Source organism: Podarcis filfolensis (assembly GCF_964270895.1).
Source record: "Podarcis filfolensis genome assembly, chromosome: 2".
Classification (NCBI taxonomy): Eukaryota; Metazoa; Chordata; class Lepidosauria; order Squamata; family Lacertidae; genus Podarcis; species Podarcis filfolensis.
In genome coordinates, this window is record NC_139605.1 from 20,151,996 (window position 1) to 20,179,686 (window position 27,691).

Here is a 27,691-nt window from a genome sequence, read left to right on the forward strand (position 1 = left end):
AACGTGAAAGGTGGTGGACTGATTGAGAAGTCAAAATCAGGGGCCTGCCTTACATTTCAAAGCGATCACCACAAAACTCGAGCTTTCAGGAAACGAATCTTTAAGAGGAATTTAGGGGAGAGTGTTATTGTGGGAAGACCTGTTGGCCTTGGTTGGCCAGGTATAAATTATTATTTTTATTATTAGTTGGAGGACATGGGGAATCTGAGAGAAGGGCAAAGCAAGCAGATGGAGTGCGGCTGAGAGAAATAATTTATTGGAGTTCATGGAAGAAGCATGCCAGGAATATTGCAGATTTGGAGAAGGGGCCTCCAAAAGTGCTTGGACATAGGAGGGGGATGGTGGAGAAGACTATGAACATTTTGAAATTAACTGGAAGGAAGAGGCCACTGTGGTGCCTCAATGAGATGGAAGCCAAATGGTTAGCCAGTAACAGATGGATGGAGGGGGAAGGAGTGATTATCTGTGGACGCGGCTTCAGCAGGGTAGGCGGGGGTCTTTGGATGGGCGTGGCCTCGGGAGTGGGCGGAGCCACGGACGCGCCGCGTGGGCGTGGCCGGGGAAAAAAGTCTCGACGGTGGGCGTGGCCGTCAGCGGCGGAGGGGGGGCGTTGCCCAGGTGATAAATGTGGAGGGTGGGCGGGGCCGTCCTCGGCGGGGGCCGGAAGCGGAAGTGGCCTCGTATTTCCGGCGCTCCGCGGGCGGCCATGTTGCAGGGGCTGGAACGGCGCAGCGGCTTTTGCTGGGTCCCGCGGCGGCCGGTAGGTTGCGGGGCCGGCGCCGCCGGGCAGCGGCGCTGCAGTCGGGATTCGAACTCGGGGCTCGGGTGGCTCCCTGCCCGCTCTCTCCCCCGACCCCCCCCCGCGTCGCCCTTCTCCGTCCAGCCGTGGGATGCCCCGCCCTTAGCTCCCTCCTTCCTCCGAGGGGGAGTCGCAGGACTGGCCCTCCGCCACTGGCTTTGCTGGTATCCTTCGCTGCAGCAGCCTGTCCCTTGCACCCCCCCAGGGCCTTATCCCACCCCACCGAGCCCCGCCCGCTTTTTATTCCGGGGCTGCTTCTCCACCCCCCCCCAAAGATCCCCTGGGAGACCCCCGATGTTGTGGCTCCAGTGCCTGCCGGTCCCGATCCTTCCCCTGCGACAGCTGCAGGGATGGATCCCACCGAGCCCCTCCCAAATTCTGCTGCCACCGAGTAGGGCCGGGCTTAGGGGACCCGTTCTCGCCTTAGGAGAGGCTGTAAATCCAGCTTTACTTTACTCCCATCTTTACTCCCCGCGCCGCGTTTCAAACCTGCGTTGTTGCCCGAGGTTCCGTTGGTTACAAAGGTGGGGTGGGGTGGGGAATATTTGCTGCAGGAGCGGAGGGAGCCAGCTCTTTAAATGCCTGCTACACTTTGCTGGCTTCCCTTGGAGTGGCCTTGGTCATCCTGGTATGTCAGTCGTTTCTCCACACAATTTGCACCAAATATGTACATTCATGATAAGCATCTCAACAGGTTGCCGGATGCTACTGGAGCTCGTTTGGGATCAGTTAGGAGCGCAGGTTTATGTCCCAGTTCCTGGAGACTTTGTTGCGCTCTTCTGCAGGTGGCGTTTGTGGCTTTTTAAATGAGGGAAAACTAGTCCTGTAGCAGCTACAGAAAAAGGACGCTCAGTGTGCACTCACAAACCAACAGTTACAAACTTTTTTGCAGCTCTCGGTCACTACTGTGAGACCCTTAATTAAGATCTCTGTCTCAAGATGATTGGAAACATTTGTTTAGGGTTATTTGCGTGTTCTCTTCCCAGCTAAGGAGCATATCTGGCAAAGCCGAAGGGAGCTAAGAGGATATGCTTCTTTGTGGATACTTATTTTGTATATCGAAAAACAACTTTTAGCCTTCAAAGTTCTTGAAGAGGCTGACAAAATTAACAACTCGGTATAGTTGTAGTCCCTAGCTTGTGTTCTAAAACAAAAGCTGGAAAAATAATACCAGAAGTAAGCATTACATTTATTACAGGTTACTATAATAAGTTAAAAGGCCATTAATGAGTAATGGTTACTCATTAAAGCCAGGAATGGCCCAACCAAACAGACTTTTCTCTGCCTGGTCACCTGTTCCCAACTTGTCATCTTAATGTAAATTCTGGGCTGTTCCTTCTTTTAAGGCCAGCCCTTAATTTTCTTAAGATTTCTAATCCATGGTTTCTATTCCATTTATATGAGGATCATAAACCTTTCCATGTTGCAAGTTTCCATTTCTGGTTTGTGGCCATTGACACCTGCTCATTTTTCTTAACATTGCAATCCTGTGCAGGTTCCTCCTCTGCTTACTAATAATGCTCCTTGGCAGTGTGATTAGGATCGTAGCCTTAAGACTCCGGTTGCTGCTGGCGTTGCTTGCTTCTAGCATTCCTTTGGACGATAAGTCGCAGCATTTTAACTTTGAAAAATGCATTGGGTGCTCCAGAGGGAGTGATGTCTTGTGGTTCATTTTGGGTTGGGTTCTGTGGTTTAATTGGTTTCTCAGCCTATGAGTCTGAATGCGATTACTTTGGGAATGAGACTATTGATTTCTGTATAAAGGGCTTCATGCCCCACACGTTAGTTTTGAAGCAACCATATGAAGCAATTTCCATTTTATAAATAAAAGACCTGAGGCCAGTAGCGACTTGTCCAAAGTCGCCTTGTCAATTCATTGAAGATTTGTGATGCAAATTGATGTCCAGGCCAACCACTCTCCACTGGATCAGTCTGGTCTGCTGTTATTTAACTAGTACGGTGTTTAGGGGGGAAATGCATGGATCTTGTGTATGACATTGGCTGAAACTAGACATAGTGCCTAGTGTGTTTGCTTCTAAAACAGTAGCCCCATGTCATCCACTCTTTCCTTTATAGTGTGATTATATGTGATATGGAACATGTGACAGGACTGTATCATAGAGTTGCAAGAGCACCTCAAATGTCATTTAGTCCAATCCCGTCGGTTGAAAGCTGGCCATCCAACCTCTGCTTGGTTCTAACAAAGGAGAGTCAACTTTCTAAGGGAGTCTTAACATTTCACGTCATCAGGAAACTCTTTCTCTCGTAATTTAAACTATTTGGATTGGATCCTGCCTTCTGGAACAACAGAAAATAAATTTGGTCCATCATCTGCACAGCAGCCCTTTAAATCTTTGAGGATAGCCATTGTAGCACCTCTTAACCCTCTTCTCCAGGCAATCATGACAAACGCCTTAGGCCTTTCCTCATAGACTTCAATGCAACTTAGAATTTCATTGGTATTGTTTGTCACACGTTGCACTGCTGATTCATGTTTAGCTTTTGGTCTCATTAAACCCCTACGTTCTTTTCACATGTACTGAAGTCGAGCCAGGTGTCTTCCCTACAGATTGAGTGTATATTAGGGGGAGCCCTCCAGATGTTGGGACCCACAACTCCCTTCCAGCATGGCGAAGTCTGGGATGATGGGAGTCTAGCAACACCTAGAGGGCTGCAGGTTCCCTATTTGTGGTGTATTTGCCTAATTGCAAAGTTTTTATATTCACTGCCGTTGAAATAGCTGTCTTTGGCCCAGTTCTCCATTCTGTCAAGATCCTCTTAGATTTGGTTTCCACCTTCTGAGATATTAGCTATCCAGCCCAGTTTGTTGTCACCTGCAAATTTGATGAGCATCTGCTTCATCCATATTATTTATAAAGATGTCAAATGTTACGAGCCTGGGACGGAACCATGCGTCACTCCACCATGTCACTTCTTTTCAGGGTGGTGAGATGTTGATTAGTGATCTTTTGGGACAGTTCATTAGGACTGCCATATCTTGAACAGCAAAAGAGAGGCCCGAGCAGAAGCAGGACCCCTGCTCCTACCTGATCTTTGCTGCAATGGCCTTGCTCTGCTGCAGCACTTCTGCTTCCAGGGCACAGCGCCCCCCCCCAAAAAAAACCCAACTCCCCCCCCCCAAATTTTTAAAAAAACCAAACCTGGACATGTCCTTTAAAATGTAAAAATCCACCCAGATGGGCATGTTGGCGCTCCAAAAGAGGACATGTCCAGGTTTTCCCGGACGTATGGCAACTCTACAGTCCATCAACTAGCCACAGATCCACCTAACACAGTACCATCTAGACTGTATTTTACCAGCTTGCAAAAAATAATATGGGGGACCTTGGCAAAGCATTGCTGAAATAAATGTAGTTCCCTGTTGTACCTCCACTGTTGGAGGCAGTATGGCTCCGAATACCGGTTACTGGCAAGAGTGATGTGCTGAGGTCCTGCTTGCAGGCTTTCCATAGACATTGGGTTGGCCAGTGTGAGAATGGGATTGCTAGAAGGGTTGCTGGCCTGATCCAGCAGCGCTCTTCTTATTTATTTATTCAATTGTTGATTCGCTTTAGCTTGCCCAAGGCAACCCAAAGCGAATTACAACCAAACAAATTGACAATACACCCACAGAGGTAGATTAAAACCAAGAGGAAAGAGAAATACCGTATTTTTCGCTCGATAACACGCACCTGACCATAACACGCACATAGTTTTTAGAGGAGGAAAACAAGAAAAAAAAAATCTGAATGAAACAGTGGATGTATCATTTTTGTGCTTCATGCTGCAGCCACAGACATGTGATTTGACGGTGAGTTTGGGGTAGCCCAATGCAAAGATCCTGAGGATCCATGTGGATCCATGCTTTGTAACCACGTTTTTGCACCATTGCAGCCCCAGGCAACAGTGGGTGCGTGTTTTTTTGGTGCAGGCTGTAGCCATGGACATGCTATGTGATCTGATGGTGAATTTGGGGTGACCCAATGCAAAGATCCTGAGGATCCATGTGGATCCGTGCTTTGTAACCATGTTTTTGCAGCATTGCAGCCCTGTTTTTGCATCAGATCATTGCTATGTGATCTGATGGTGAATTTGGGGTGACTCAATGCAAAGATCCTGAGGATCCATGTGGATCCGTGATTGGAACCACGTTTTAAGCAGGGAGGGAAGGAAAAACATAGAAGCGACAAGGAGAGGGGTGTGCAGAGAAGCAGCTGGCTAAGAATGCAGGAGAGGGGTTTTACCGGAGGGAGGAAAGGAAGGCAAAAGTCCCCCCCCCCCACAAGCCAACCAGCTCTCTCTCCCCCCGACCCAACCTGCATGTTGCCTTCAAGTCCCAGACGCACGGAGAGGAATCTGTTTTCCACTCTGCTTGCCTGGAGGGGAGGGGTTTTCTCTGCTCTTTGTTCCGTCTGAGCAAACACAGTAAGGAAACAGAAGCGGGTGGGCAGTAAGACCCTGAGGCAGAATGCAGGAAAGCAGCAGCTTCCTCTTTCCTCCCTTCTCCGGACGTTTTGATATTTGCCTGATTTTTGCCTTCACTCGCGCTTGTCAGCTCCAGGGACCACACATTCGCTCTATAACACGCACAGACATTTCCCCTTACTTTTTAGGAGAAAAAATCTGCGTGTAATAGAGGGAAAAATACGGTACATTAAAAACATCCCACCCACTTCTAAAAGGCCACTTATAGTTAAAGACCAAAGGCTTGGTTATAGAGGAAACTGTTTGCCTGGCACCTAAAGATATCTAATGAAGGCGCCAGGCGAGTCGCCCCGGGGAGAGCATTCTACAAATGGGGAGCCACCGCAGAAAAGGCCTGTTCTCATGTTGCCACCCTCTAGACACACAAAGAAAGGTATCACATGATGAGCGCAGGGTCTGGGTCAGTTCATATGGGGAAAGGAAAAAGAGGAAGGAATAGGCCAATATGTGTAGACAGTCCCTGGATCAAGTGACTTTTCTTTAAGTTCTCACTAATCTAGCTCAAGGTTTTAAAAAATTCCTTCCAGTAGCACCTTAGAGACCAACTACGTTTGTTCTTGGTATGAGCTTTCATGTGCATGCACACTTCTCCAGATACACTGAAACAGAAGTCACCAGGCCCTTATATATAGTGAGAGGGTGGGGGTGGGAATGGGTGATTGGCTGAGAGGTGTGGTAAACCTGTTGACGCGTGTTAACGACTGCAATTGGTCTTACAGGAAAAAAGCAAGGGGTGAGATGCCTAAAAATAGCTTTATCATGTATAATGAGATAAGAATCCAATGTCTCTATTCAGACCAGGTCTCTCCTTGGTTTTAGGTTTGGTAATAAGTTGCAACTCAGCAACTTCTCTTTCCAGTCTATTTCTGAAATTAGCTCAAGGTTGTCGTTTGAACCAGCCAGATGGTTAACTGATAATCAATCGCAATCAGTCCATCATTAGAGCCAAAAATGGCAACTGAACATTCCATTTTAGCAACTACAACTGGTTTAAGGAGCCATTTGGTGCCTAGCTTATATATTGTGAGTTTCTAACACTGGCATTGTGTGCTAGTTACATACCGTATTTTTCGCCCTATAGGACGCACCGGCCCATAGGACGCACCTAGTTTTCAGGGGAGGAAATCAAGGGGGGAAAATGATCCCCCCCCCCCGCAGCTCTGGGAGCAGCGGACAGGCTGCAAGCAATCTGTGCGCTACTCCAAGACCTTCTCCCTGTTTTTGCGGGAGGTGGCGGAATTCCCCCACCTCCCGCAAAATCCCACAGGAGCCGCGCGCGACTCCTGCGGGCTTTTAGACCAGGAGGGCGAAGGGACTGAAACGGCCAGTCAGTCACTTCTCCCTTCTCGGGGAAAAGCCCCCAAGAGCGGCGCACTCTTTAAAGGGTGCGTGGCTCCTGCGGGCTTTTCGACGAGGTGGGGGGCAGCCTCTTTAAAGAGCGCACGGCTTTTGCCTGCTTTTGTGGGAGGTGGGGGAATTCCCCCATCTCCCGCAAAAGGCCACAGGAGGGAGAAGGGACGGACTCGGCCAGTCAGTCCCTTCTCCCTCCTTGGGGAAAAGCCCCCAAGAGCGGCGCACTCTTTAAAGGCTGCGTGGCTCCTGTGGGCTTTTCTACGAGGTGGGGGAATTCCCCCACCTCCTAGAAAAGCCAGCAGAAGCCGCGCAGCCCCTTTAAAGAGCGCACAGCTCCTGCGGGCTTTTCGACCCAGATTTTGCTCCCCCATCCTCTGGGGTTGGCGATGGGGGAAGCGCTGCTTTCCCCCACCGCCAGCCTCAAAGCCGGGTTGGAGAGTAGCGGGAAGGCGTCGCACGCCTCCCCGCTGCCCCCCATCCTCTGGGGCTAGCGATGGGGGAAGCGCTGCTTTACCCCACCACCAGCCTCAAAGAGCAGACGCTTCTGGCTTCAGCGGAAGCAACGCGAAGCCTCCGGAGCGCAGGCTTCGGAGGCTTCGTGTTGCTATCGCTGAAGCCCAGGACCCTGCATTTGCCCCATAGGACGCACACACATTTCCCCTTCATTTTTGGAGGGGAAAAAGTGCGTCTTATAGGGCGAAAAATACGGTATACAGTGGTACCTCTGGTTACGTACTTAATTCATTCTGGAGGTCCGTTCTTAACCTGAAACTGTTCTTAACCTGAAGCACCACTTTAGCTAATGGGGCCTCCCGCTGCTGCCGCACCGCCGGAGCACGATTTCTGTTCTCATCCTGAAGCAAAGTTCTTAACCCGAGGTACTATCTCTGGGTTAGCGGAGTCTGCAACCTGAAGCGTATGTAACCTGAGGTACCACTGTAAATGTTAAGTGGTTGCTGTTTTACAAATAGGAGTGTGAGCTAGATTTTCAACATACCTGTTTAAAAACCATGGACTGGTTAAATCAGGCAGTCCATATGCCCTCTTGTAAAATGCTATGTTCCAGCTGACATCTGGATTCTCGCCAGCCTGGAAGATCCAGTATAATATTGCCTCTCAAAATATTATTCAGGGGACCTATATTGACTAACAAAAGCCTGATTTTTGGACCAACCCATGCACATAAAAAGTTTAGCCGCAGGCTAGTGTTGGGTGTGCTATGGGATGAACACTCAATTAATGTGGAGCAACGGTGAGGCCCAACAAGTTTGGCAAGTGTCATGTCTGAAGTAAGCATGTACCCAGAAGCTTTCCAGACTCCTTTGTAACACCCAGAGATTCCGTGCCAGACATGCAGGAATTCATTTGCGGCCAGCTCTCCATAGGAAAAGTTCCCTGAAGCTAGGAAGTTCGAAAACGGCTGCAGTTTGGCATCATGCAAGGATGGGCAACCTCTGGCACCTGAATCTAAATTTGGCCATTCATACTCACCTGCCCTGCATCTGACATAACATATGAAGTCAGGTATGGGGCAGATAAAGACTTGGCTCAGCCAAAGGGAAGATTGGCAGGCACTGCCAATCAGCTGATCAACGGTGTGTGCATTAAGTGGGTAAATAAATATAGGGAAAGCAAAATGTCACTTAGAGAAGGGTCTGGAATATTTTCCTTGAAGCTTGAATTTGTTTTATTCTGGATTGGGGGTTTTTTGTTTTTTTTTTTGGATGCTTTAGTGCAGGCATGTCCAACCAGTAGATCATGATTTACCAGTAGATTGTGATCTACTGGTAGATCCCTGGCTGATCCTGGTAGATCACTTATCTATCGCGGGCTTAAATAAAGTGTACAAAAAGTTAATTTGTTAAAAAGCTCAAAAACTCTGTGGAATCCTCCCACCTCAACAAGTCTGGGCAATCCACTCACCCCATGCACACTTCTCCCGCCAATGACAATGGGTACATCACTGCCAGTTTTTTTATACTGGGAGTAGATCACAGTCTCTTGGGAGTTGGACGTGCCTGCTTAGTGTGTTGCAAACTGCTTTGAGATTTTCTCTTGTTAGATATATGTTTTATTATTATTATTATTATTATTATTATTATTATTATTACTTATACCCCGCCCATCTGGCTGGGCCTCCCCAGCCACTCTGGGCAGCTCCCAACAGAATATTGAAAACGGTAAAACATCAAACATTAAATAACAATAATAATTTATTATTTCTACCCCGCCCATCTGGCTGGGCCTCCCCAGCCACTCTGGGCAGCTCCCAACAGAATATTAAAAACGGTAAAACATCAAACATTAAATAACAATAATAATTTATTATTTCTACCCTGCCCATCTGGCTGGGTTTCCCCAGCCACTCTGGGCGGCTTTCAACAGAACATTAAAAACAGAATAAAGCTTCAAACATTAAAAACTTCCCTAAACAGGCTGCCTTCTGAAGTCTTCTAGAAGTCCGATGCTTGTTTATTTCCTTGACATCTGGTGGGAGGGCGTTCCAAAGGGCGGGCACCACCACCAATAAGGCCCCTCTACCTGGTTCCCTGTAACTTCTCACAGTGAGGGAATCGCTAGAAGGCCCTTGGAGCTGGACCTCAGTGTCTGGCCTGAACGATGGGCTTGGAAACACTCCATCAAGTATACTGGGCTGAGGCCATTTAAGGTCAGCACAAACAGTTTGAATATATGTTATGATATATGGTATATCATATATATATGATGTATAGTGTTTTGAATACATATATAGTAGTTAAAATCAAAATTGCCGTCTGTGTTTAGAGTCAGAACTGCTTGTCAAAAGCAGTGTCCGTAAACAGCAAGAACCTTGCCCTTAGCAATTGTGTTCTTTAATAGGAGATTAATAGATGGCCAGATAAGAGGAGGAAAATTTATTGGAATATAATGACAAGGAGTTTGCACAGACAAGGAGAATTGCCAAGGACAAGTTTGGGAGGGATAGGTATGTGCAAGCCAAAACCTGCTGAAAAGGAATGATTGAGGACGACACCTTAATAAGGTAGTAGGAATTTCTGAGCAGAAGACAACTCCAAATATGGTGTGTCCAATTGGAAGGCCAGGCAGAGCGTCCACAATCTGTTCATGCATTGCTTTAGCCAATAGTATTGCATAAATGACACGGGCATGATGATTGCATATGTATTTACCTGATAGAAGAGGAGTATATAAGAAAAGCCGAAGGGCATGCGCCGAGGTCAGACCATGCTTGTGGCAATAGCATTGTGGCTGACCATTTGGCACTGTCTTAATGATGAATAAATCTCTGTTGAGCCTACCTTGTGTACCTGACTCCTCTTTCCTTAGAAGCTTTTGGCTGTCTACTCCAAGGAAGGAACCCTAGGAATTTCCCTAACACTCTTTAAAATACAAAGCAGCGTAGAAATGAATAATAATAGATCTCATTGAAAGAAAAAGGGTGCCTAGACATTCTGTTGCGGCAACCGTAACCTAGGTTTAAGGTTCCATTTGGCGATTGGCTTACATACCTGAGTTTCTAACACGGGGGCCCTGGAAGAAAAGGTTGCGAAGGAGTTGGGTATAGCTAACATGGAGAAGAGGCAGTATGGTATAGCCATCTTCAAATCATGGCCATCACATACCGGTAGATAGTAAAAGCTAGATGATGGTACAGACTGTTTGGCAAGGAAGCAGATTTCTTTGGGAAATGCTGTGTTCTCCTTTATTAGAGGTTTTAAGCAGAGGCTGGATGGACCCCCCCCCCATCAGGAATGCTGTAGCTTCAGCAGAATGTGAAACTATTTTTCTAAGACATAGCCTGCGTTCAAACATGGGGCTTATTGCAATAGTTTCCTTGGTTATAATGCTCTAGCATTTCTGTCCTGATCTCTAACGTTACTTTCTTTCTTTTTTTTAAACAAATTTTATTAACTGGCCAATCACATCAAATTAAATCACATCACATAAATTCCAAATTACAAAGCCAAATTTTTTAATTTTGTTGGGGGAACCCATACTTCAAGATCCAACGGGGGATTCAGATCATCTTCTTATTACTGCGTTAATGTCCAAATCAGTCCCAATCAGTCCAAACAAAATTCATAATTCTATCCAGTCTTATCTTGGTGTTTCCACATCATATCTTGTTCATATAATTTCTATTTTTCCTTTACGATCTCTTCTGTTAGTCTCCTTAAGCCGATAAGCAAAATAATAATCCTGTGTGGATTTCCCGTTCCTCCACTAAGTCCAGATGGTTTCCATATATCTCCTTCGTAGATAACATCGCTCTTTCCATCATAAATTTGGCATTTGTCGCTCTTAAGTCCCACCGAGAAGTTGATCCACGATATGTAAACAACTCTCTTTCTCTCTTTCTCCTCCCAGACCCAAGAGCTCCAACAATGCCTCCCAAAATGGCGACGGCATTTTTAACTGTGTCATTCCAAAACTCTTAGCTTTCCAGCTTCATCTTGAAACATTGCTTTGGTTCGAAAGTTTATCTCCACACAGACTTAAATCCACAGCTTAAGTTCTTAGTCTCTGACTCATTAGGGGAGGGGATTCTTGTTAAATCACATAAGAAAAAGGAAGGCAGGTTTTTCCCCCCTCCCCCCTCAGTCATACCGTATCTTGACGTATCTTCTCATATTGTATTCTTGTCTTGTTATCAGAGATCTCTTCTGTCAGCAGTCTTTACTCCCCTTTTTCCTTGAAGCATGTGCAATTTATCTCGTCCAAATTGTTTCTTTTGAAGATGCTTGCAACTAGCGGCGCGAATCAGGGACGGCGTCCAGGAGTGCCGGAATCCCACAGGAGGGCTTTGTGCCTAGTGCCCCCAACCCCACAAATTCGGGGGTGGTATAGGGCACAGGAGGCAAGGGCCGTCCCCCCCCACAATCCTGGGGGGGTTAAGGAGGCTAATTACCCCCATCATAGCCTCCAAATTACCTCGTGTGGGTCAGAGAGATGTTATTGTCAGCCATCTTCCGATGCGCCACCTAGTGGCCCCCCGATCTCTAACGTTACTTTCACACCGTAGTACCTGTCGTGTTATGGAACTAGGGCTTTTCGAGCGTTGTGCTGCCATGTCACACAAAACTTTATACGGCAGAAAATAACTGTATGCCAGGATACTGCCTCAGATTTTGTCACGTGGAGTTATAGTGCAAACTGTGATTTCCGAGTTAATTGTGTTGCAAATGGTTCCACCACCCCCCCGGAATCAACATAGAATTGAGTGCTTAACCAGTGGCGTAGCGTGGGGGGTGCAGGGGGGGCCGGCCGCACCGGGCGCAACATCTGGGGGGGCGCGCTCGCACTCGCAGCTCTCTGCCCCCTGCTAAAATCCACGGGTTAGGGGGCGCAAATTACTTGCCTTGCCCCGGGTGCTGACAACCCACGCTACGCCACTGTGCTTAACTTCCGCTGGATTCCACAAATGGCTTTTATGTTGTGTGAAAGATTACATCTAATGCAGAAATTAATCAGGCAAGGAAGCACCCGGAAAACAGGATAAAGTGCTTTTTTGAATGCAGCCACCATCTCTCAGACTAATCTGTCACATGAAGTGAGCTCCCCATTGATACTTACCTGAGCTCCTTGAAGGGAGAATCAGAGAGCTGGAAGGGACCATGAGGATATCTAGTCCAACCCCCTGCAGTGCAGGAATATTTTGCCCAACCTGGAGCTTGAAAAGATGACCCTGAGATCAAGCGTCTCCTGCTTTACCGACTGAGCTACCTACGGTGATCATACAGGTGCTCTTGAAGAAGCAGGGCTTTCTCGGTGGTGGCCTTGCAGCTGTCAAACTCCCTCCAGAGCCTTTACAATCTTTCAGAAGGCGTGTGGAAATATTTCTGTTTAGAAGTAGAATGCTATTCTCTTCTGATTCTTACAAATGAGATTCTCTTATGGTTCTTTTTCTGCCAGTTCTAAATGCCGCCTTCCTTGTATTCTGAGCCAACCTGGACTGCTCCTTTGAAAGAATGGGGCACTATAAATTATAAGAGTGAGCTTTTGTAAAAAAACGCTACCTCACGCCAGCTAAATTCTCCCAGGCATTACAGAAGATGCTTAAACTCAGGCATGGACAGATATTTAGAGGCTGAAGTTCCGTAGCTCTGAGATACTTGTGGATAATTCAGAGGCCTTTGCAGGAGATTAGATAGCGCTTCTAAAAAATAGTTTTATAGGTAGTGAAATATTGGCCATGGTATCCTTGCCTCGGAGGGATACATGGCTTGTCACTCGAGAGAGGTTTGTGTATGTGAGGACAGCTAAAGATATTAGCTAGTCTAGGGCCGGGCGTGTGTGAATAGGGCTTCTGCAGGGACTTAGGCCAGGGGTCAGCAAGGTTTACCTCGCCTGGGCCGGTTCACTCCAGCGCAGATCCCTCTGGGGGCCGGATTGTGCCCGCGCGCCTGTGATTTCCAGTGTCTGCGCAGACACAATTTCCGGCGCAGCGGAAGTGAGTCCCTGCAGTGCGGCGGGTTAGCGCAGCACGCGGGGACTTGCCGAGCGGGTAGCTTGGCTTGGGGGGCCGGTTAAACGACCCCTGTGGGCCGCTTGTGGCCCGTGGGCCTTAGGTTGCCGACCCCTGACTTAGGCTGTGTAAGCACCATACATTTGAAACACAGGACTTCCCCCAAATAATCCTGGGAACTAATCATTCAAGGGTGCTGGGAGCTGTAGCGATGCAAGGGGGAAACGACAAGTCTGAGGATGGGGAAAGTCATGTGCTGTAAATGTATGGTGCCTGCACAGCCTTAAAAAGGGTCTGTGGGGAAGGGGAGCATTACTACAGCAGATGGATTTTGCCTTGCTAGTTTCTGCCACTGGCTAAACTGAGGGGCCGTAGCTTAGCAGTAGAGCGTGTGTTTTTCTATTCAAAAGGCCCTTGATTCAGTCCCCTGCATCTACAGGCAAGGCTGTTAACGGCCTTTCTGAAACCAGCTACTGCCAGTCAGTATAGATGATACTACTACACTACTACTACTACTACTACTACTACTACTACTAATACTACTACAGAAGGTACCTCGGTTTACAGACGCTTCAGGTTACAGACTCCGCTAACCCAGAAATAGTACCTCGGGTTAAGAACTTTGCTTCAGGATGAGAACAGAAATCGCACGGCAGCAGGAGGCCCCATTAGCTAAAGTGGTGCCTCAGGTTAAGAACAGTTTCAGGTTAAGAACAGACCTCCGGAACGAATTAAGTTCTTAACCTGAGGTACCACTGTACTACTACTACTAATTTTTACTATTTATATCCCGCCCATCTGGCTGGGTTCCCCAGCCACTCTGGGCGGCTTACAACATATATAAAAACATAATAAAACATAAAACATTTAAAACCAGAATATCTTATACAGACGATAAGTAAACCATTAAATCAATAGAAACTAACAAGAACAACAACCAGTTAGAAGGACCCGTGGTTTGGTCTAGTATCATCTATTTGCATGCTGCCTTTCCACGATCAATATTGTCAAGGAGGCTCGCGGGATGAAAATTACATAATTCACAAGTTGCAAAATATAAGAAAACTTGAGCAGTAAGTTAACGAAAGCATCCCATTAAGAAATATTTGATCAAATTAAACAATCGCCTTACAATTCATAATCAGATCTAACAGCAAAATATGAAAAACAGCAAAAATAATATACTGTACCCCCCCAAATGTAAGTATAAGCTAGCTTCCTAGATTCAGAGGCTGATAGAAGTGTTCCTTCACTGAAGTGGGCAAGCAAATGTCCATTATACAGATGTCTTCTTAGGTCTGGCCTCTGGGCTTGGAGTGGAGTTTCTTTCAAAGGCGCAGTCAGGGTTGCCTTGCACTCCCATCTTCACAACCTTTGAATTTCCCATTTTTCAAGTGATCGCTCCAGTTGTTGTGGCAGCTCACATTGCTGAAAGTGTGCAGTGTTTATCTTTGTGGTTCAGATGCCCTTGAAACTGCAAGGACTCCCAAGATGCAATATTGCCAGAAGGTTATATAAACAGCAAGTAACCAGCCAGGTACTGGGGGATGAAACCAGCATATTTGAATCTGTTTTATCCTGGTCCAAGAGTCACAGTTCAAAGAGTAAGGGCTCCTTCCCACTTCTGCTCAACTCATCTTGAGCATATTGTGCACCGATTAATTGCCTCGGATCCGAGGGCTTTTCTCGTCGTTCCGTGGCTGTGCTTTGTGGAAATCCAATCCTAACTGCTGAATGGAAGCTCAATTAAGCAAAACCTCTCTTTGGATTTTCTGCGCATCAGATAAGATGCAATTTAGTCACTAAGGCTGGATTTTCACAAGGCGTAGCCACCATGTTAAAAAAAGAACAGGCAACAAACCCAGCCAAACAGGAGAAAACATCAGTACAGTAAAAAAGAAAAAAGAAAATGATTATACATTCAACGTAGAGTAGACCCATTGAAATTGATGAACCTAAGTTAGCAATGTTCATCAACTTCAGTGGATCGTCTACTCTTGAGGAGGACTAATATTGAATATGACCCTCCAGTCCTCCACAGTGTCAAGCCGACATAAAGCATTCATTTCCATATCAGTTTCTGCTTCACATTTGTCACCATATGTATAATGGACTTACAAAACACTGCAAGTTTGCCTGGATTGAAACAAGTTTCTCCACCTCTCATAGTTGGACATTTTTCAGAAAAACAAAACAAAAAGAAAGGCTTGGAGAAAACCCATCTTCTTTCCCGCCCTGAATTTTTCTCTTTCCCTTTTTTTTTTTTATAGAATATTTATTGAAATTTTCAAAAGATTTAAAGAAAAACAAAAAACAAGAAAAAAGAAAAAAACACACACATATAATTACAATCCTTTCTTTCAATATCATATTTCCTTGACTTCCCCACATCTCCCCTTCTTGTATTCCAATTCAGTTTTTAATTCAACAAGTTCCTATCCCCAAATTTTATCTTATTATATTTAAATCCTTTTAATTAACCAATTTTAACATAAACCTCAATCTTTATGCATCAAAACTTATTCTTAATACCTTTTTCTAAAGTCGACCCCAATTCCATTTCACGAATTCCCCATTTTAGTCTAAGTAGCAAAACAAAATATTTACAAGAAAAAACAAAGTATATTTGTACCGCCTTTGGATACCCAAAACCCCACTCCCCGCCTTTCCCGGTTTCAATCTCCAACCGATGTCCATCAATCTATCTGGTGTCAGCCTGGTGACCTCACATCCGAGGCCCTTAAATCTCTCTCCTTTCCTCTCTGCCGGTTTTTTTGATAGTCCTTTATAATAAGCACCAAATCTCGGAGAAGCTCTGTCCCAATAAGGTCCATATTTCTTCCTGCCAGGCCTCCATATTTAGAATTGTAATCCAAATCTTGTTTTTTACTTCTTTTAAGTCCAAGTGTCCCAGAAACTCCAACTTCCACTTTAATCAGGTTTGTCTTTTCCTTTATATCCATCTTTACAGGCCTTTGGCTCTCTTTAATCCTCTGCATCATTATATTTCTTCCTGCCAGGCCTCCATATTTAGAATTGTAATCCAAATCTTGTTTTTTACTTCTTTTAAGTCCAAGTGTCCCAAAAACTCCTACTTCCACTTTAATCAGGTTTGTCTTTTCCTTTATATCCATCTTTACAGGCCTTTGGCTCTCTTTATTCCTCTGCAACATTATAGCTCCTCCTTCCTTTCCCTCTAAATTGTCATGTGTATCTTCTCCCACTTTCTCAAGTTTCTCAAATTTCTTTTCTTGTTCAGCTGCAAGAGTTTTTAACTCAGATGCAAAGTCTTTTTGTTCTGGTACAGAGGCTTGAGTCAAGTCCCTTCCAATTTCCGCAAGTTTATTTGCTTTTTCATTCAATGTTGTAACATTTCTAGCCAAAACAATGCTTTGTTCTTGAAATTTTCCCAGACGAAGAAAGATCTTCTCCAGTTCATTCTGTATTTTTCCACTTACAGCCATTCTGTAATGTCCCAGAGCCCCCTCTAGGGGAGTACTGGTTACTTAGTATTCCTTCCAGTTCTAATCCAAAAGTCCTTTATTTTCCTTTGTTTTCGACAATTTGTTACCTAAATGTAACAAATATAACCAGCCGAGGCAATAGAAACAAAGTTCTCTCTCTTTTTTTTCCCTCCCAACTTTGACAGCTAGTTTGACAGCTGTCAAAGTCTTCTATATCTCTTCAACAGGTTCCCTCACGGATCGCTCCCGGGTCCTGGGGGGGGGGGTGGCAATTCCACTCTCAAAATTAACTCTTATCCTCCAGCACATTCACTTATACTGCCAAAACGTGAAATTAATTACTTTTAACTTCTCACGAAGAAGATGTTCTTCTCAACCTTAGTTATCTAGTCCTTGCTTTAAAATGTTTACAAAAGGGGGAGACGGACTTCCTCTTTGCGCCTTCCCCGCTCGTGCCGAATCACAAAGGAGATTTTTAATATCCAATTTCCGTATTACTCACGGGTTGTTACTTTTAGTCCAAATGTTCAAAGGAAGAAGTCAGCGCTCTCCAACCATGGCATGCGGCTTCGCGGAAACGGGTAAACAGCTCTCAGCTCCGCGCCGCTCACCCCTGGTCTGTTCCGGAGCCTTTAAAAAGGCTCCTTTGCAGCGGGGGGGACGCAAATGGAGCCCGCCGAGCCTTCAGTTCACAGGCTTCCCCGCCTGTGATTTTTTTCGGGTCCCCGCTTCGCCGTAGCGGTAGAACCCTAACTCCACGAAGCAGATTTCCTCCGGAGATCGGAGGAAATCCGCCATTACAGTTGCTGGCGCTGACCGGAAGTTGAATTTTTCTCTTTCCCACAAGGCCTTCACATCTCTAAGTGTTTGATCTTAAATGGGCTTTGTAGGTTGTGTGTCTGAACTAGTGCATGGTAGCATTGGAACATGTATTCGGAAGCTGGTTGCTACCTGTATAGGACCAAACCAGTAAATTGATTAGAGTCAAATGCATCACTTAAGAACCGAAGGAAGGAAGTGGCCCTGGCTTGGTTAGGATTGGGCCCAGAGTCCTTAACCACCAGTCTGTATTATGGGGGGAGGCCTCATCCATGCTCATAGTGCTGTCTGCACTTTTCAGACTTGTCATGCTGGAGTGTCCATGCTTCTCAGGTGCTCAACAGGTGTTTCCACATCCTTGAAACTTAAACCTTTGTTCCAGGTGACAGTGTTCCTGAACTCTGTTGGCTGGCTAGCCTCTTCTTAAGACTGTTTGGATTTGGGGGGATGCGTCGGCGATGAAATTATTTTCCTGTATTTGCACCATGACTAGGACATGATATGTAATATGGCCTGGTTGCTGCTGGGCCCTAAACTTCAGTAGACTTATTAAGAATGCAATCAAATAGATAAGTGTCTTGAGCGACATCCCAGCTGCTCCTGAGCCGCGAGTAGCTCCCCAAGCGTTTCCTGCAGGCATTATGAGGAGAAATTTGACTCATCATGAGATTGGCAGAGCTACTCTTGACACGCAAGCCTGTTTCTTTATCTGATTGAAACATAATCGCAGGATGGTGTGGCCTGCACAGGGGAAGCGTGATTTTCTGGATTTTACTGTTTTATCTTTTTGTAAAACCGCATTGAGGGGTTTTTGTTTGTTAACAAACAAGGGATGCATAAATTTTATGAAATAAATCAGGGGTCACCAACCTATAGCCCTGGGGCCGGATAAGGCCCGAGGGACTCGTTTATCCGGCCCGTGGTAACTACCACCTGCTGCCACCCGCTCTTACCGGCGCGGCGCAGGGACCCACTTCCGGGTCGGAGGAGGCCCGTGCGCATGCGCACAAGCTATTTCCAGTGCTCCTCCAACCTGAAAGTGCGCCAGAAATAGCTTGTGCGTATGGGCACGCGCTCCCCCACCCTCCGGCCCGCCGTGCAATTGTCGCTGGAGACACTGGCCCGAGGCAAGGAAAGCTTGGAGACCCCTGAAATAAATAATAAAGAAATGACAGAATATAAGTGCTCAAGAGAGCACATGCTCAAAAAATAAGTTACTTATGAACAAAATATGGGCCAGGTGATGACGGTTTCGTGTGTATTAATGAAAAAGTGTGTGTTTCGTTTTGAGTCACCCTCACGCCAGCACCTTTTTACCTAGTCAGCTTGCACCTTGATCTGCCTTACTCTCCTGGCAACCTATTGCCCTATCAACCTTTTTCTCTCTTTCCTCTGCTATCAGCAACGGGAATCAGAATTCCAGTTACAGATAGGTAGCCGTGTTGGTCTGCCATAGTCAAAACAAAAAAAAAAAATTTCTTTCCAGTAGCACCTTAAAGACCAACTAAGTTAGTTCTTGGTATGAGCTTTCGTGTGCATGCACACTTCGTCAGATACCAGAATGTCCCCCTGTACCTCCGTAGAATCAAAAGGAAGAACAAAGCCTTAATTGTGATTGGGGTGGGTGGGTGGTCAATAGAATCTTCGGAGGCAACTTCCTTGAAATAGTCTTTGCTTAAGGTGATGATAAGGCAGGGTTAATTTGTTTGAACATAAGAAATTACTTGGACATTTGTTTTGGAACACCTATAGACCAAAATGAAAGATGCAGGCACTGCTTTATGACATGTTTTGAGGCTTAGAGCAGGGGAAAGGTTTGCAATGATCTATTAAAGATGCTGTGCGAGCATCTCTTTAGGATTATGGCCTGCTGAATCATGAAAAAATGTTAACGTAAAAGAATGTGAGTCCAGTGACGGGACAGGAAGTTCTCTGCTCCGAGCTCGCCTTTTTGGGGTAGTTTTGGGCAGCTGTGGTAGCATTCTGAAATTTAGACTAGCTCCTTAAAATTACATCTGTGGCTGATACAATTCTTTGGGGAAGGGGGGAGACGCAACTTGCTAAATGGTATACAGTTCTGGTTTAGGTTTAAGTTTTTCTTAAATTCAGGCCATTCTGTGTCCTCTGCAGCTTTGCTACAATGTGCTTCTTTGGTCAATGGCATTCTGGCAGAGTTGACCCCTTGTGATTGTAGGCCTTGTGCTCTTGAAAGGTAAGGCTAACTCACTGCAGAGGTATCTTGGGGCCTTGAGAGCCTCCACACAAGAAAAAAAATACCCTGTATTTGTCTGTTTCTCGGGCTGTAAGTTAACTGCCTTTTCCCCCTTTTCATTTGAGGTGACCTGCATTGGCTTCCACGTGGTTTGGACCCCTAAGAAGTTACCGCTAGCCTAATGCCATGAATGTTGAGGCGGACAATGCGGAAGAAAAAGCCGTCCATTCGTGGTCAAGGATCTCCTCCGCAGGACAGAAGGCCTTGGAAGAAGCTCTGCGAGTCTTCAACCCCATGTCCAGGGACCTGTCTGACACAGAGACCCAGCTGGTAGCTTTTCTCCAAGGCCTCAGGGAGGAAGGCTACCAGCCCACCATCCTCAGAAGCAAAGACGTTTATGGGTACATGTCATGTACTGCCCGTATGCCCGGCCAGGCAAAAGACAGCATTCCGGACACTTCAAAAGCAGCTGCCCCTATTTCGGAATCCGCAAAGGCTCCGGCCCGAAGCACCGCAGTCGTGGCAAAGGTATCCGGCCCCTTAGCAGGCGTTACCGTAAGTTCTCCCGAAGCCTCTAAAAAGCCATTGCCGAAGAGCAGTAATTCCACCAACCTCCTGTTGAACTCTTTGAAACGGACACGCTCAGGCACATCAAATGCATCTGCTGTGGGCTTCCCTGCTCACATGTACCCTGGCGTCTACCCGGCCATGAGACTGTCTGTTGTGCTGGAAGCCTTGGTCCCTCTGCAAGCCACAGCCTCCTGCCTGGAGTCCAAATGTGAACAAGGGCGCCTTGGGATTTCGCCCTCGGACCTTAAGCTCCTCAAGCTTGGGGCTGGGGCGTCCAGGCAGCCTCCGGCCATCAAAGCTACTAAAATGCCACCCGGTCAGTTGGACCCCAAAGGGTATAGGCACACGGCGAAAAAAGGACCGGACTCTGGCGCTCTGGCAGTGAGTCTCGTGAAAGGACCCAAAGGTGGCGTTCTGCAGGAGAGCAACGCTTGCAAAGCCTCCGGGGTTCTGAACGGCCGGCTTTCCGGAAGCGCCTCCCAGAGCTCCAGTACTGGGACGTCCAGGACGAAGGAGCCACCCGCGGCCAAAACGGAACGGAGAGGTGGCGGCAGCCGCCAGGAGACGGCCGAGCAGAAGAGGAAAAGAGCGGAGGAGGGGAAGGAGTTGCCGCACAGGAAGAAAACGACTCCCGTCTCACCTCCCAGCAAACCGGATCTGGCGTCCGCGACGTTGAACCTGCTGAAATTCCGGGCGATCAAGGTGAACAGCTCTTCCGACGACGAGTTGCGGAGGAGAGCACAGAAGATCCTCCGGGTTAATTTGTCCCCTGTCATCAGAATCCAGCCGTTGCCTCACTCCCGCAGCGTCCCTTGAGGGGCTCGGAGAAGTTGGAGCCGCAGGGCCACGAATGCAGGCGCCGTCAAGCAGACTGCAGGCCTCTTGCGGGGGGAGTTGATTTGCAGTCCTCAGGCCTGTCACTAGCAGCTGGGGAGGAGTTCTGCGGAGTTGGGCAACTGTTGGATTATATATTATAAAAATAAACTTTTTAAGAGGCCTCCGAGGCTTCATCCTGATAGATATAAGGCGCAGAGCATTAGCCTTCCTCTAGAACACTTTTCTACCATGCTTTTTTCAACATGGCAGAGCACACATCTGGGATGTGGCGGCGCTGGGGATGATTGGTGTACTGTGATATTTTACTTTTCTTTTTTTAAAAAAAGCAAACCTGTAAAGCTACTTGGTTTTGATTTGATCATATTTTATATACTTATTATTAAATATAAATATCTACGGACTCACATACATGCATTGCCCAAGGGCTGTCAGAATGTGATCCCTTCTTCATTGACCCCCTACTTCCCAAGTTGGTTTCAAAAGCTTTTCTCTCCAGTTTGTTGCTAGATTGTTTAATGGAAGGCCTTTGCCTGTCTGCAGTGTTGCCTCCCTTGGCTGTGAATCTGAGTGGCTGGCTGCCCTTTACCACCCGCTGGCTCCTGCTTGCTGCCCACGCCACCACCTCATAGAGCTGACTGGGGGATAAAGGTTGCACATCAGCCGGAAGAGTTTATAGAAAGGGAAGGAGAAAACGTTTGCTTTCTCCGGTGCCCTCGTCCCTTCACTTGACCAGGTTTTTTAATCCCAGCAGACCATGAGGCAGTGGCAGAGGAAAGGGGGTTTTTGGGGAGGAGAGTCGCCCCCAAATATGGAGACTTTGCATATGAAAAAAGTGGCAAGGGAGGACAGAGCAAGGCCCCTGGCACGCCCCAAGCAAGCAGAAAAGGGTGCCTCATAATTTAGTGCCAAGTTAGTGCCATAGTGGGCAGGAAGGGCGCCTCTCTGTGGAAGCCCCTTCTGCAGATCTAGAGTTCATGGGGCGGCGGCTCTGCTTGCCAGCCAATTTCCTGTGTCCTGTGTTTTATTCTCCAAAGGGCAACTTAGCAAACCATAGTGGAATTGACCCTCCCCTCTCTTTAGTTGTTTTTTTTTTTAAAGAACCTGTGGCTGCTTATGATAAATATTTTCTAGTGCAATCGTTGGAACATTTCTGCCACCAGACATCTTAGTATGTCTGACCTACAGCCATTGGGCGTCTGAATGTACCCAGGTGTATCCTGCTGCAGTAAGGTAATGAGGTTTTTGGGCTTGATGTAGAAGTGACTGGGCCTGCAAAAAGAATCCTAGAATCCTAGCATTGCGTAGTCGGAAGGGACCTAGTCATCTAGTCCAACCACAGCAGAGGCTTCTGGCCTGCGAGCCTTTAAAGCAGCCTTTCTCAACCTTGGGTCCCCAGATGTTTTGGGCCTACAACTCCCATCATCCCTGACCACTGGTCCTGTGAGCTATGGATCATGGGAGTTGTAGGCCAGAAACATCCGGGGGCCCAAGGTTGAGAACCACTGCTTTAAAATTTCTTATCCTTGCCAGCACCTGCAGTATTTCCAGAAGAGTATACTTCAACTTTGTGCCACGTTTGCAAACCTAAGCTTGTTTTAAACCTGTTGAACCACTGTGCTGGAAGGTGAGGGAACTTCTCCATGAGCCATTGGCAGACGCTCTTGACTTTGCAGAGCTGCCAGCACCATCATTCTGGAAATCTGCCTTCTCACGCCTTTGCTGGGACAATCTTTGCTTTTAGCACAGCAGTTCATCTAAGTTGCTGCTTGGCATCTTTCCACTGGGGGTGGGGGTCTCTAGATTTGAGCGTCTCCTCTCAGTTGAGGCAAGGAGAAAATCTAGCCTCTTCCGACTACAGCTCCAGCATTTGGCCTGCCCCAGTTAAGCTGCTTTCAGAAAACATTCTTTCCAAAGGATAATAGCTTTCCTTTCTGCGATCACTTCTGAGTTAGGTATTTATCTTGCTGGTAGGGCAAAAGGAAAACGGGGACTTCCCCCTCCCTTCCACCAAGCTGCTGTAGATGCTTTAAGAGCATTCTTCTCAATGAATTTGTAGGAAATCCTGTCTGTTCTGCTCTTCCAATAGGGTATGTGCTAGGGGCAAGTTTCTTGATGATGCCATTCGTGTGCGTGCGCACACTCACACCAAGTGCCTGGCAAAGTCGAGATTGGGTGGCAGTTGGGTGCGTCAGTACACAAACAAATCTGCTTAGGAGACTGTTTTCCTCCCAGAACAGCTTTTGGTGAAGCCGTGGTTCTTGATTTGTGCACCTGTTGTGCTCACGACTGCGTAGGAGCATAGCCTGGCTTCAGCTGTGTGACTTCCACCTGCTCAGGTGCCCTTGAGGGTTTGTCGTTTTCGTTGGAGGAGTTACGGCTTGCCGAGGGAATTCTTAGCCAACTCGCAAAACTCTGCGTACCTGGATTGTGTTCTTAAGGAAGGAACAGTTGTTACAGCACGGAGGGGGAAACTCTGACACACACCCACACCCCAGATGTTGTTGGACTGCAACTCCCAACATTCTTGACCATTGGCCGTGCTGCTTGGGGCAGATGGGAGTTGAAGTTTCCACAACATGTGGCTGAACAAATATCTTGGATCGATAAGAGGAACAGAGATAGCAACATATATGGCAATTAAATGAGGCTCCATAACCTGTTTGCAGGCAGTAAAGGGAGATTAGCCCTCTTTGCCCTAAATACCAAATGTGAGATTGGCTGGATGTGTACATGTGTGTGTACCAAGTCCCTCTGTAAATGTCCTGGGCTGAGAGCTGTAAAAAGAAACAGAAAGCAAAAAACAACAACCTAGCAACAACAGACAAGGTCTCAGCATGGTATAGTATCAGGCTGTTGTAAGGACCCCCAAGGAACGTCTAGTCTGATCCTGTTCAACACAGGAATCACAACTAAAGAATCCCTGACAGATGGCCACCCAACCTCTGTTTAAAAATCTCCAGCGCAGGATAGTCTGCCACCTTCCAAGGTGCTTTGTTCCACCATCAAGTAGCTCTTACTATCAGAGAGTTCTTTCTCACCTGAAAAGGAAAAGGATTTTATAAATGGAAATTCATCAGGCAGATTGCTTATATGGATAAGCCATCAATTTTGAGTTTATTTGTTGTGGCTCAACCTCTCCTTTAGGTTTTGCAATGTTAAAATTAGCCTGGAAGGGTGGCGTAACGCATAAGCAGTTCATGAATAGCGCAAGACGAAAGCTCTTCCATTCAGGCTCGGGGAAACCCCAGGGATGAGGTCAAGAAGGTCTTCTAGGAAGCAGGTTTTCAATCTGCTGCAGCAAAGCGTTCTGTTCCCCAAAGACACTAGCATCATGGCGCTTAGCCCGGTAAAGATATAACTCTAAAGAAAACCTAAGCAGGAATCTAGATAGCTTTTTGTGCCTTTACAATGGTCACATCTACTTAGCCTGTAAGATTTCCTCTCCCTGGTTGATGCTTGAGAAGCCCGCGTAGTTCACTGCAATAAGTTAGCGCGAGGAGATGAAGGGTCTCTTGCATGGGAAGAATTCCCCCAGCCTCTTAATGCCCATCAGCTGAAGTGGGGGAGAACCTGTGATGACCCCCAGTTGCTGCCGCTTCAGTAGCAAGCTTTCTCAACTAAAACGATCTCACTACTTAAAAGAATGCTAAGAGGGGAGGCTGTGTCTTGTGGTGGATGCTTAAACACAGGACTGGTGCCAAAAGTGCTTGTAGACCTCCGCCATCAAGAGTGCCACCTAATTTTGGGCATGGGGAAATGGGGCCAGCGCTCAGCTCATGCATGCAACTTCTGCTACTCAGTTTCCAGGTGTCTTTGGAGTAGCCACCCTCAAGTGGTAAAGCTCCACAGTAGATCTGATTTCCTGAGATCTATGCTATATGTCTATCTGCCAAGTATTCTCTCTTCAGACTGGTGCTGGTTGTCCAGAGTCTCAGGCAAGGGTCTTTTCCCAGGCCCTGTTTCCTTTTTAGCTGAAGATGCTGGGGTTGCAGCAAGGGACTTCTGCATGGAAAGCAGATTCTCTACCACTGAGCTGCGGGTGCTTCTTTGCATGCACCCATGTCCGCTAGGTCACAGGGCCAGCCCCAGCATCCCAGTTTCAAAAGAATCTTTGGGTACAGGGGAAGATTAATTTTAGGCAAAGCAACCTTAGAGAGTTAACTGCCGGAGAAGGCTATTATGCGTTGGATGCTAGGCATGAGACGACGTCACATGTTGACGTGTATGTATTGATCTCCAGCCTCCCATAGGAGATGTTACGACGCGGCTATCTGGCAATGGCTACTCAGAGCTTTCATCTTTGGGTCCTGGGCAGCTGTCTGCACTGTCCTGTTCCTCCACCCTGCGATTTCCTAAGCTGAATCAGCTTGAGATTTCCCAGGATGGCTCTTTTGCGTTGTCGACTGAGCCCTCGCATGCTTGGATCTCTGGGCTTGAAAGGCTTTTGTTCACTTAGAGGTGATCGCTGGATTCACTTCTGCACGGTATTGAGTGCCTTTTGGGGGAGAGAGGCAATTGGAAGGGGCAGACGAGGCCCTTGGCTGCACAGGCCCCTGACCAGGTTCTGTCCAACGCTGTTCCACAGCTCCAGTACCAGAAAGCATGCATCCGAATGGTCTCGGATTGAGCCGTTCTTCATGATGCTTGCATTTTATAAGGGATTACCTATTCTGTGTGCCCTGTGGTTGGGAGTTAGCAAGTGCATTTGTAAGCTGAGAACATGCTTCATGCCCTCTTGGCTTGCTGGGCATGTGGAAGCTCTGGATGCGATAAATGTGAATAAATGCTGCGGCTGAGTGGGTATGGACACCAGGAAGAAGGAAGCGGGATTAGGAGTACTTACAAGATATTACATGCACTTAGCTGCTCAGTCTCCGATTCTTAGTCTCTTGTGACAGGCTAGTTCTGCTATGGGGCGGGGGGGACTGTAGCCCTGCTCACTCAAACTGCACATGCATTCCAATGTGAGTCATGGGCATAGCCAGGGGGGCAGCTGCCCCCCCCCACATCAAGTGAATAAATAAAAATAGTTAACTAAAAGTAGAAATTGTAGAAAGGTTTTGACAGGTTTTTTCTGAGCGTGGGGTCCAAAGAAAGCGATTTAAGACATCTGTTGGGACATTTCATTCTGAATCTGCTAGAGCGAGCCAGGCAGGTGGGTGTTCCACCCCCTCCCCCCAAAAAAAATAAGTCCTGGCTACGCCTATGGTGTGATTGGGGCTGCGTTGATCAGCCCCACCCCTGACATTGGCAAGAAGGGAGCTTTTTGATGTACCACCCTGTGTGTGAAGCCTCCCTCCCTGCAGTCTTGTGTGAGGATTCCAAGGGGTTCCTGTTGCTTTAAGAATCTTCCCCTGTTTTTGTGAGTGAGCCCACGCTTCTCATTGCGCAACCTTGTCTTTGGGGGTTGGGAAGCGATTGGGCGTGGCCAACCTGCCTCCTTCCTGCTTCCCTTGGTATGCGTTTCCTACCAGAGTAGATTGGAGGTGGTGGATTAAGGCAAGCCAAAGACCAGTGACCTTCGCCGCATGGTTTGCAGGACCCAGACTGATCCCCACCAGTCGTGCGAAACGCTTCGCTGTGGCTGTGCCAGCAGGGATCGGAAGTGCTAAAATGTCACGGGCAGGCCCTTGGGGAGCTCTCTGTGGACAGTGATGGTCTGGAAATATCCCCTCCCCCTGTTCCTATCGCTCGGACAGGGTATTGCTGCTACGCCAGTGCCTGGAACGGGGAGGGTCTGTGGAAACAGTTGTTAAAACACAAGGCATTGAAAAACCACTGTGTCTCCCGGCTGTCTCTCTGCCAGTCTCCATATGCAAAGCATTTTGAATTGTACCCTTTTTGCGCCCGAAGGACGTGGGAGCCACAGAGGCGGCCTTCGTTTATGTAGCACACCACAACTCCTTGGTCCTTTGTGTTTCGGATGCTGTCTTTCCTGGTAGACGCCGCCTGCAGAGTAGCTAGATTCTGCCAGCCAGACTACGGTGGGGCCAGCACAAGGTATTGTGTGTGTGGTGGCCCTTCTCAACGTTTCTACATTGCCAAGCACAAACCTGGTGTCCTTTCATGGAAGTGGATCTCATCTCCAGCCCTGAACTTGTGGCCACCCGCCATTTTCCCAACGTGCTGTAAACCTTGATATAACATTATATAGACATATATTTTTCTCTGGCCATTGGTTACTTCTCACTTGTGACTCCCTGGCACTATGTGGGAGGAGAAGCAAACAGAACACTTTGGTATTATGGGTTTGAACCACCACCTGGCTGCCTCGCAAGAGCAGATTTCTCTCCCATTCAATTTCTTTGTGCAGGATGCTTTCTGAAGTTCTCTGTTTTGATGTTACATATGCAGCCAGCCCACCGTTCCCGGTTTCAGTGTTTGTATATTTTTGGAACAGCCTCGTGTGACGCGAGGCGACTTTTTGAGTATTATGTTTTCACCAAGGAGGGAAAGGGAACAAAAAACCCCGACCTGTCTTTTATTTTTTAAATGAAGTGAAAGTTTTCTTTCCTTGGTTTTGGAATTGTAGCAGATGACCCCCGCTCTGCCATTCTACATAAAAAATGGTGCTTCAAAACCCAGCTTACTGTGTCTGTCTTGTCTTTTTAAAGTCCTTTTGTCCTTCGGAGATGTTGAAAACTGAGGCGAGATGGGGGTGAGAGTCTTGGGTTGCAGAGAAACTA

At 47.1% G+C, this 27,691-nt stretch overlaps 2 protein-coding genes across 7 annotated transcripts in view; both read left to right on the forward strand.

Annotated features, from left to right (window-relative positions):
- The window catches only part of LOC310757229 (uncharacterized protein), a 141,096-nt gene that overhangs the window by 90,226 nt on the left and 23,179 nt on the right, over positions 1 to 27,691 (forward strand). The gene's annotated exons all lie outside the window — the stretch shown is intronic.
- On the forward strand, positions 660 to 27,589 carry CCDC71 (coiled-coil domain containing 71). Of its 6 annotated transcripts, XR_014545015.1 has the most exons (3): positions 660 to 760; positions 19,724 to 22,235; positions 22,311 to 27,589. XR_014545015.1 is itself a non-coding variant. In XM_083602100.1 (2 exons), exon 2 carries the CDS (start codon positions 19,785 to 19,787, stop codon positions 20,982 to 20,984), a length of 1,200 nt encoding a protein of 399 aa, XP_083458226.1. In that variant the 5' UTR covers positions 660 to 760; positions 19,724 to 19,784; the 3' UTR covers positions 20,985 to 27,589. The 6 variants fall into 6 exon arrangements, 5 of the variants coding, with proteins under 5 accessions (XP_083458226.1, XP_083458227.1, XP_083458228.1 ...); XM_083602100.1 differs by having other exon boundaries at positions 19,724 to 27,589; XM_083602101.1 differs by lacking the exon at positions 660 to 760 and adding an exon at positions 9,368 to 10,286 and having other exon boundaries at positions 19,724 to 27,589.

What these genes read in the sequence shown, in the direction of transcription:
- CCDC71 (XM_083602100.1), top strand. Translation starts at nt 19,785, where the DNA reads ATGAATGTTGAGGCGGACAATGCGGAAGAAAAAGCCGTCCATTCGTGG.